Source organism: Protobothrops mucrosquamatus, unplaced genomic scaffold (genome assembly GCF_001527695.2).
Source record: "Protobothrops mucrosquamatus isolate PMUCROS unplaced genomic scaffold, P.Mucros_1.0 scaffold3738, whole genome shotgun sequence".
NCBI lineage: Eukaryota > Metazoa > Chordata > Lepidosauria > Squamata > Viperidae > Protobothrops > Protobothrops mucrosquamatus.
Genome location: NW_015389691.1, coordinates 53,389 through 63,377, shown reverse-complemented (window position 1 = coordinate 63,377; position 9,989 = coordinate 53,389). Strand labels below are relative to the sequence as shown.

The 9,989-nt window shown below is 50.9% G+C and overlaps 1 protein-coding gene across 1 annotated transcript; it reads right to left on the bottom strand.

Annotated features, from left to right (window-relative positions):
* Nucleotides 1-356: 356 nt before the first annotated feature.
* On the bottom strand, nt 357-2,169 carry LOC107298134 (avidin-like). The gene is made up of 4 exons (XM_015827496.1): nt 2,074-2,169; nt 1,414-1,606; nt 1,039-1,159; nt 357-390 (listed from the first exon to the last, which is right to left on the bottom strand). The coding sequence occupies exons 1-4, from the start codon at nt 2,167-2,169 to the stop codon at nt 357-359; spliced, it is 444 nt and encodes a 147-aa protein (XP_015682982.1).
* Nucleotides 2,170-9,989: the final 7,820 nt, after the last annotated feature.

The window sequence follows — 9,989 nt, the reverse complement described above, 5'->3', positions numbered from 1 at the left end:
AATTTCCTAATAAATTAATAGGCCAGATCCTGAGTGGATTGGCTGCAGGTTCCCAAAGTCTTCAAGGGCAAAGGCTGAGTAAAGTGCAGAACAGTAGTAGATGAGTAGTAGAGACAAGCAGAGCCTCTGTACCCGAGAGTTCGCTTTGAGCCCCCCCTCCAGATGGGGGTCCTACCCAGCCTCTCCTGGAAACCTGCAGACTGGCACCCAGGGAGCTTCTGAGAGACCAGGGAGGCCGAGGTTGCTCAGGGAAACATTTTATTGGAGAAGAGCATCTGATGGGTGAAGTAGGAAGGGTCACCCCCCCCAAGGCCCCCCAAGGCAGAAACCAGGGAAGCCTTGCTCTCTTCATCCTCTCATTTGATGCGGTAGAAGATGCTGGTGCGAAGGCTACAATGAAGCAGGAGGGAGGGAATTGTCAAAATTCATATTGGCATGATTGGTGTCCCCCCCCCCCCCCCGGCTGAGCATTCCACTCCCACCCCATTGCCTCCTCCCACCCACTCACGTGAGAATGAAAGGGGGGGCAAAGGAAATGGATTCGGCTGGTTCTCAGGGGCAGTCAGGGCCAGGTAAGTACCCAGCCATGCATTGCAGGCCACCTCTGATGAGGGGAAGGACACTGATCCAGAGCAGGCTGGGCTAAGTCTCCTCGGCCTTCGGGGGGGGGGCACCCTTGAAGCAGCTCCATCCAGGTGTCCCAGAAGTGTTGCCAGCTGTGGGCAACCCAGACTCTGGTGCCAGGCAAACAGCACTTGTCAGTGAGAAGGACCTGGGCAACCTCCTCCAAAGCTTTGCTGTGTTTCTTTGTGGGGGAATTGGCAGAAGTGGAGTCTCCTAGACTCAAAATGCCAGCCTCTCTCACAGGAGCTGCTCAGCCCTGGGTGAGGAAACGTCCCCGAGAGGCAAACCATTGGGTCGTCCTGGTCGTCCTTTCAAGAGCCACTTTGAGGGGGGGGGGAAAGAGAGAGAAAAAGAGAAGTGTCCAGGGCCCTTCCAGTTAGGGGGCACAGCAGTTCAGTCCCTGCGTTTCCTTACCGGGTCGCCCCCCAAACGTCTTCTGGGAATTCCACTTCGCTACGCACCACCCAGGTTGTCCTCAGCTGCTCCTTTCCGTTCTCGTCCACCAGACACTGGCCCGCAAAGACGAAGGTATGTCCTGTCAGATCAAAGTTGTTGTACCAATTAGGGGGGGGGATATAGTTCGCATAAAGACCCCCTCTCACCTATGCTACCTTTAGATTGGGAATCTTTTATAGATATTTGGGCATCTCCATCTGATGGTTGGGGGGGGGAAGGAGGGAGGAGATTCAGTGAAAGAATCTGCAAGAGGCAGATCTCAGGAAGGGGCGATCCACTTGATTCCTTCTTCCCGTTCTATTTGCTTCCACAACAAAAACTGAGTGGCTCTACCATCGAGCTCCCCGCTGACGATGAGGCCAAAGGTAGGCTGGGTCCACTGGTGCTGGATGCCCTGCAGCGAGGATGGATAGATGTGCTTTGTCGAATAGAGAAAGAAGACGCCGCTCAACACCCCCGTGTCACTAACGCTGTTGATCTCTATGGTGTTCCCATGGTCATTCATCCAGATGCCGGTCAGGGAGCACTAAAAAAAAGCGGGAGAGGGGAGGAAAGCGGCTCACGGCGCTAGCCAAGCCCAGCTGTCCAACAGGTAGAGGCTCTGCCTCCATTTTCTCCGGGGGATCTGAAAACACCCGCTGCTCCCACGTGCCCGATCTCCGGGCTGCCCACGCCGCGTCGGGCTGAGAATGGCGGCCATCCCAAAGTCCGTCGGTCGAGGCGCTTGCGGGTGCATCGCTCTGCCAGCAGCGCATTCGCGGCCGAGCACGGAGGAGGACACGCTCGGCCGACTGTCCGTCGGAGACCGAAAGCCTCTTAGCGCGACGGCACCGGGTGCGATCAACCCCGAGGAAGCGGCACCCTCTGCGCAGCGCGCCGGCTCCCACCAGCTGCTCCTGCCGCCCACCCGAGCAGAGGCTGGTGTGTGTGTGTGTGGGGGGGGTCTTTCCACACGGGAGGCTGGAGCTCTCCGCCCGTCACCTCGGATCTCACCTTGACGGGTCGCTCCGAGTTTTGGGGTTCGGCAAAGGTTCCCGAGCAGCCGAGCAGGAAAGCGAGGAGCCCCAGAGCTGCCAGGCCAATCGCCATGGTGGTCTCCAGGAATCTAGACGTGCCAGCCCCAGGCGGGACGCCCCTTATAAAGCCCCGCTCGCACCCGCTCTCCCCCCCCTTTCAGCTGCCGCCTCCCTCCACCACCCCCAGCGGCTGGGAGGGGCGGGATCCCCGTCCGAGGGGCGGAGGCTTCTGCGAAATCGCTGGTCCTGCTGCGAGCGCTGAGCAGCACTTGGGCAGGAAGAGGGGAGAGGGGCATTTCTCCTCTGGAACCCCACCGCCTCTGACCCAACACGGGCATTCTTACTCACCTCCTCCTCCTCCTGCTCCTCCTCCTCCTGCTGCTGCTGCTCCTGCTCCTCCTCCTCCTCAATTAGCTTTCCCAATTAGCTTCCCCAATTAGCTTAAATCCCGGGCTTTCTCCTCAGCTCCTCAGCCCGGCAAACCCTTATCAGCTTCTCCTTGGGTTCCCACAGCAGCCTTGTTATTATGGCTAGCTGAGCTTACATTCCCCCCTCCCCCCATGCACCTGATTTCTAAAGGTAAGAAAAAGCCTATTAAAGGAATAGAGAAAATGGCTGCATTTTCATCAGTTGTCAGAGCGGGAGAATACAATGTCAGCAGCGTTGACATCCACCACCCCCCTTAAAAAAAGACAAATCCTTCAATTCAAACAAAATCATAGTTTAGGGGTCGCCCCTTGGTTTGTTAGGGTGTTTCTCATAGAATTTATTAATGAGCCTGTCTGCTTTTACATCACTAGATTTTACCCATGTGGCTTCAGTCAAAGGGTATCCTTTCCTCTGCACTAAGTACTGTAACTTTCCCTGAAAAAGTCTAGAATCAAGAATAGGCTTCCCTTCATAATGAGTCTGCCTGGCTGGCTACCAGGAGAGGCCCAGATGCCTTCTTAGGGGGAGGCCTTAAGGTGGAGCCCCGAGACAGGCTCAGCAGTTAGCTAGAACCTATTTCCACACTTACCTGAAGAAGCCAAAGAGGTTGGCCACAAACGGTTCAGTTATAACAACTGGATTTGCAATCAAGAATTTTGAAAGTGGAGCAGTTAGAGGAACAAGAAAAAGTAACGTGGCATTTCGCTTAAAGGTCCAGAGGCTAAATGCTCCACCTTAGAGTGTCAAAAAACAACCCCAGAATTGAGAGTTTATTTTATTTTAATAACTTTTATGCCACCCATCTCACTAATACACTGGTTGGCTTACATTGTAATAAAAATTAAAAAGTTCTAAAAAGAAATGAAACCAGAATAAAGAGATTAAAAGTTAACAACCCAGGTGATGGACATTCTGGGGCTAAGAATCTTGTCTACCCCATGAGACACCCCCAGGGTACCCTACCCTGTCAGGATCCCAGGCTGAGCAACTGAGCCAGGTTTTCAGGCCCTTCCAGAAGGCCAGGATTGTATTCTTTTGTGTTTGTGTGTGTGTGTGAGGAGGAATCTCACCTCTGAGGGTAGAACTTTCTAGGGGGGGGGGCAAAGCAGAAAATGCTCTTCTCCTGGAGCCCAGCAGCAGAAATTCTTTTTCCAATGGGATCCAAATTAGGCTGCTTCCACTGGAAGGAGAGGGGCCAAATAGTCCCATTGGGGAGAGGCAGTTCTGCACATACCCCAGCTGCACTAAGTGCACCCCAATGCTTATTATGGGATGTTACCCAGCTGCATTTGTCTTCAGCACATCAGGAACAGGTGATGAAATATAATGAAATGCTGATGTGTTTAGGACTTATATTACTTTTATTGCAAAGTTAAAGTAATAGAACCTTGCAAGGCTGAATCTACCTCCCTCTCTTCATCTTCCTGAAAGGGAAGAAATTCCTTAGGCCTGAGACCCTTCCTCAAGTTTCATTTCTACTTTGGACACAGTTTTTTTCATCTGATCCTCACTTCTCTTGAGGCTCTTCCTCCTGTTTCCTCTTGTAGCCCATTCTGTCACCAGGGAGGTACACCAGCAAATGGGTAATCTGATGCACAACTGGAAGAGATGCTCAGAAGAGAAGATAAAAGCGAAGGAAAAGGGGGGGGGGTTTGGCTGGGTCTGTTGTCCAAGGAAGGGAAAGAAAAGACTGGATCTGCTGCCAGGAGGACCTGGTTGGAGGTGAACAAGGAAGAGGCAAAGAGAAGAGCTGCTCCTTCCCTGGGTCTTCTCCCCCAAGATTCCAGATGGAGCTGGGCAGAATCACCAACAGGGACCAGGAGACAAGAGAGGGAGGGAGAGAGAGGCAGAGAGAGAGAGGGAGGGAGAGAGAGAGAGAACATGGGTGAGTTGAAGTCTCTAAGCCAGGTTGTCCAGGAGTCCCAAAAGAGCTCCTGGGGGCATCTCAGACTCATCATATTTTAGTGCTTAGTAGGCGCATCAAGGGTTTGAGGGTGATGCCAAATCAACCTGATATTTTTTGATACACTGTCTGATTTAGTTGATTATGGGAATTGATTTTCTATACTACCTGCCATCCTGCATTCATGCACTTGATTCTTCTTTCTACACAAATGTTGGACTTTGCATTTATTCCTGTTGAAATTAATCATCCTAATTTTTGCCCATTATTCCAGCTTTTAAAGATCCTTTGTAATCTTCATTCTGCCCTCTGAAGTATTTTACATACCCCCATTTCGTATCATGTCCAAAAATGTTTACAATTTTCTAACTCCAAAATTAACTTAATTAATTATTAATTATAATTCATTAATTATAAATATGTCAAACAGCACAAGCCCTGCAATTCCTCACTTCCTTTCAATCAGATCTGGAGCCTTTAATATGCCCTTGTTGGATTTGATCTCTCCAGTGGCTCTATCCATGTAATGGTAGTGTAGGCCAGCCACAGGTTGCCTTCTTCTTCTTCTTCTTCACCAGGATTTCATTGATATTTCTCAATTGTTTTGCTGAAGTCAAGGTACATAATGTCCACTGCATTCCCATAATCAACTAAATCAGACAATGTGTCAAAAATATCAGGTTGATTTGGGGTCACCCCAAACCCTTGATGCTCCTGCTAAGCACTAAAATATGTTGGGTCTGAGATGGCCCCCAGGAGCTCCTTTGAGACTCCTGACAACCTGCCTTGGAAACTTCAACTCATCCATGCTCTCTCTGTCTCTGTATCTTTCTCCATCTCTGTCTCTATCTGTCTGTTTCTGTCTGTCTGTCTCCCTCTGTCTGTGTCTGTTGTGTCTGTGTCTGTCTGTCTGTCTGTCTGTCTGTCTGTCTGTCTGTCTGTCTGTCTGTCTGTCTGTCTGTCTCTCTCTCTCTCTCTCTCTCTCTGACTGTCTCTGTCTCTCTGCCTCCCTCTCACCCTCTTGTCTCCTGGTTCCTGCAAGTGATTCTGCCCAGCTCCATCTGGAGTCTAGGGGGAGAAGACCCAGGGAAGCAGCAGCTCTGCTCTTTGCCTCTTCCTTGTTCACCTCCAACCAGAGGTGATCCACTGGCAGCAGATCCACTCTTTCCTTTCCCTTCCTTCGACCACTGATCCAGCCAAACCCCCCCTTTCCTTTGCTTTTATCTTCTCTTGTGAGCATCTGTTCCAGTTGTGCCTCAGATTACCCATTTGCTGCTGCACCTCCCTGGTGACAGAATGGGCTACAAGAGGAAACAGGAGGAAGAGCCTCAACCTAAATGAGGATCAGATGAAAAATAAAATATGTCCAAGGCAGAAATGAAATTTAAGGAAGGGTCTCAGACCTAAGGACTTTGTTCCCTTTCAGGAAGATGAAGAGAGGGAGGTGGATTCAGCCTTGCAAGGTTCTTTACTTTGTAATAAAAGTAATGTAAGTCCTAAACACATCAGAATTTCATTACCACTTGTTCCTGATGTGCTGAACACACATGCAGATGGGTAACATCCCATAACAAGCATGGGGGGGGGGTGCACTTAGTGAAGTTCTGGGGTATCTGAGGAACTGCCTCACCCCAATGGGACTATTTGGCCCCTCTCCTTCCAGTGGAAGCAGCCTAATTTGGATCCCACTGGCCAAAGAATTTCTGCTGCTGGGCTCCAGGAGAACAGCCTTTTCTGCTGTGCCCCTCCCCCCCCGGAATATTCTACCACCAGGGGTGAAATCCCCCCCCAACACACACACACACACAAACACAAAAGAATACAATCCTGGCCTTCTGGAAGAGCCTGAAAGCCTGGCTCAGTTGCTCAGCCTGGGATCCTGACGGGGTAGGGTACCCTGGAGGTGTCTCATGGGGTAGACAAGATTCTTAGCCCCAGAATGTCCGTCACCTTGGTTCTTCACTTTTAATCTCTGTATTCTAGTTTCATTTCTTTTTAGCACTTTTTAATTTTTATTACAATGTAAGCCAACCAGAGTTGCTGTATTAGTGAGATGGGTGGCATAAAAGTTATTAAAATAAAATACGCTCTCCACTTCTTGGGGTATTTTTTGGCATGCTTAAGGTGGAGCTTTTTGCCTCTGGACCTTTAAGCAAGTTCATTATGTTCATTATGTTTTCTTGTTCCTCTAACTGCTCCACTTGCAAAATTCTTGATTGCAAATCCAGTTGTTATAACTGAACCGTTTGTGGCCAACCTCTTTGGCTTCTTCAGGTAAGTGTCGAAATAGGTTCCAGCTAACTGCTGGTTCTAACAATGACTCTATCCAGCAAAGCTTGGGCCAAGTGATTAGGATGGGCCAGCTCTGGGTGAAGCTAATTCATGGCTCATTTGCAAAAGCCTTTAAGGACTTCCTAATAAAATAATTGGTCAGATCCTCAGTGAATTAGCTGCAGGTCCACAAAGTGTTCAAGGCCAAAGGCTGTGTAAAGTGCAGACCAATAGTAGAGACAAGAATTAGCTTTGAGCCCCCCCTCCAGATGGGGATCCTACCCAGCCTCTCCTGGAAACCTGCAGACTGGCACCCAGGGAGTTTCTGAAAGACCAGGGAAGCTGAGGCTGCTCAGGCAAACATTTTATTGCAGAAGAGCTTCTGATGGGGGAGGTAGGAAGGGTCGCCCTCCATGCCCCCCCCAGGAAGAAACCACGGAAGCCTTGCTCTCTTCAGCTTTACTCAGTGCATTAGAAGGTGTCCATGCGAACTCTACAATGAAGCCGGAGGGAGGGAAATGCCAAAATTCATGGTGGTGTGATTGGTGTGTTACCCCCCCCCCCAGGCCACAGCATCCCACCCTCCATCCCATTCCCTGTGACAATGAAAGGGGGGGCAAAGGAAATGGATGCTGCTGGTTCTCAGGGGCGGTCAGGGCCAGGTAAGTAACCAGCCATGCATTGAAGGCCACCTCTGATGAGGGGAAGGACACTGACCCAGAGCAGGCTGGGCTAAGTCTCCTGGGTCTTTGGGTCTTTGGGGGCCTCCCTTGAAGCAGCTCCGTCCAGGTGTCCTAGAAGGTGGCCTCTTTGGAGGGGAGCAGCAGAGCTGCAGGCCTTGCGCTCAGGGTAGGCACCTGGGTGGCCTCTTTGCCCCATACAAATATGGGGGCTGTGCCAACTCTCCAAGTGTTGCCTGCTGTGGGCCCACCAGACTGTGGTGCCAGGCAAACCACACTTGTCAGTGAGAAGGACCTGGGGAAGCTCCTCCAAAGCTTTGCTGTGTTTCTTTGTGGGGGAAGTGGCAGAAGTGGAGTCTCCTAGACTCAAAATGCCAGCCTCTCTCACAGGAGCTGCTCAGCTCTGGGTGCGGAAAGGTCCCCCAGAGAGGCAAACCTTTGGGGCATCTTATCAAGAGCCACTTTGGCAGGGGGGGGGCGGGAGAGAGAGAAAAAGAGGTGGCCAGGGCCCTTCCAGTTAGGGGGCACAGCAGTTCAGCCCCTGCTTTTCCTTACCGGGTCACCCCCCCCCCAATCCTCTGCTGCAGATCCCACCTCCCCACACAGCAGCCAGGTTGCCTCCAGCTGCTGCTTTCCCTTCTCCTCCACCAGAGACTGGCCCACAAAGACAGGGGTGGATGCTGAGGGAGGAGACTCACTGGCAGGTCAAAGTTCTTGTACCAATTTGGGGGGGGGATTTCCCATAAAGACCCCCGCTACCTTTACATTGGGAAAGTTTTATGGGCTCCAAAATATTTGGGCAGGTCCAGCTGATGCGAGGTGGGTGAGTGGGAGGGGGAACATTCAGGGAAAGAATCTGCAAGAGGTAGATCTAAGGAAGGGGAGATCCATTAGATTCCCTCCCTCCTGTTCCATTTGCTTCCACACCAAATAGTGAGTGGCTCTACCAGAGAAGCTCCAGTTGAGGGTGAAGCCAAAGTTGGGTTGGTGCCCCTTTGTGCTGGACGCCCTGCATCGGGGGTGGCCGGATGGGCATGTCGGAGGCCGAGACTGCCGTTTGGTAGAGGCCGCTGAAGACCCCCGTGTCACTGATGCTGTTGATCTCCATGGTGGAGTTGAGGTCTTTCTTCCAGCTGCCGCTCAGGGAGCACCAAAGGAGAGCGGGAGGGGGGAGGAAAGCGGTTCATGGCGCTAGCCAAGCCCAGCTGTCCAACAGGTAGAGACTCTGCCTCCATGTTGCCTGCGGTTAGACGCGGTGCGGCGCCCGAGAAGAAGTGGGCATGTGAAGGCAGCCGGGTTCAGCGGTTCCATTCCAAACGAACGAAGAACAGAATGCAAAGCGCCCCCCCCCGAAGAAAGTTGGCCTGAAAGCGGGAGGTGAGAAAGCAGAGATATTTCTTCCCCATCAGGTGTGCCGGTTGAGGGTCTCAGCCTCCCTTCCTCTTAACTTCAGAATCCGCAGCAGCCTCTCTTTAAAGGCTTTTCCCCTTTCGTTTGACCCTCTTCTTTTTCTTGCTCAAAACTTCCAGGAATCGCCTCCTTCCTATTTCTCACCCTCAACCCACAAAAGTAGAAAGATCTCCCCATTGTTTCTTTCTTGCCCAGCAGGCTCCAATGATCCTTGAGTGGCCACTTCTCCTGGGCCTTGTTCCAGGAGCCACCAAGAACACCAGACTGCTGATTCCCCCCTCCCCACATCTTGCTTCTGCCCTTGGGCCAGGTTCTCCTGGAACCCGGCCCTCTCCCTCCCTCCCTCCCTCGGCCTTCTTTTCTTTTCACTAAACATGCCTGGTTCTGGATCTCTGAGGATTTAGCCAATTATTCCCCTGATCTGTCATCGGTAGTTCCACATTCTCTATTTCCTCTGTGCTGGACCAGTTATGTAATCATCTGGCCAGAGTATGTACTTGAGAATTGTGTTAAGCTCTGTCTCCTTAAGAGATAGCTTATGGGTAATGTAGTTTAGCTGTTTAGTGAACCCTATATTCATCAAGTCAGTGGGAGGGGCCACTAAGTTCATCACAGGATATCCTGGCTATGTGCCAGCTTGTGAAAGAATGCTTTTGTGTAAAACCAGCATGGGGAAGCATGCAGGTACATCCTCTGTAACCAGGCTAGAGCTGATATGAAGGAATTACTGTTTTTACCTAAGTAAAATGGACAAATGTAACATCCGAAAGCATCTTCAGAATAGTAAGTTTGTATGTCACAAGGGAAGAATAAGCAACTATACAATTGCCAGTTTGCTATGTGGTTAGCAACGCTTTGCTCATCAGGCTACCACTTCAAAGCCGGTTCTTCTCCGAAGCCAGAACTTGCCCACCTCCTCGGGGCATGAAGGAAGGAAGAGGAATCCCTGGAATTGATTTCTGGAATTGCCATTGTTACGCAGTATGGTCACGTCATTGTAAGTCAAGGACTACTTGCAGTGAGTCCCTTGAATATGACCTGTTCAGTGTGAAATATATGATATTAAAATAGCAAGAGGAAAAACATGGGTTCTGCCCGAGGAAAGCCCTGTTCCTCTATGGTGGCAAAAGAGCCAGAGGGTGAAACGTTGCTGCCAGATTCCTCCTTACTTTCTGCTTATTTGGTGGCTGAGGCTTCTTC

Coding starts and splice junctions, on each gene's coding strand:
- LOC107298134 (XM_015827496.1), bottom strand. CDS start 2,169: ATGGCGATTGGCCTGGCAGCTCTGGGGCTCCTCGCTTTCCTGCTCGGC. Junction 1,607..2,073: donor ACTCGGAGCGACCCGTCAAG/GTGAGATCCGAG, acceptor GCTTTTTTTTAG/TGCTCCCTGACCGGCATCTG. Junction 1,160..1,413: donor CGTCAGCGGGGAGCTCGATG/GTAGAGCCACTC, acceptor TTGATCTGACAG/GACATACCTTCGTCTTTGCG.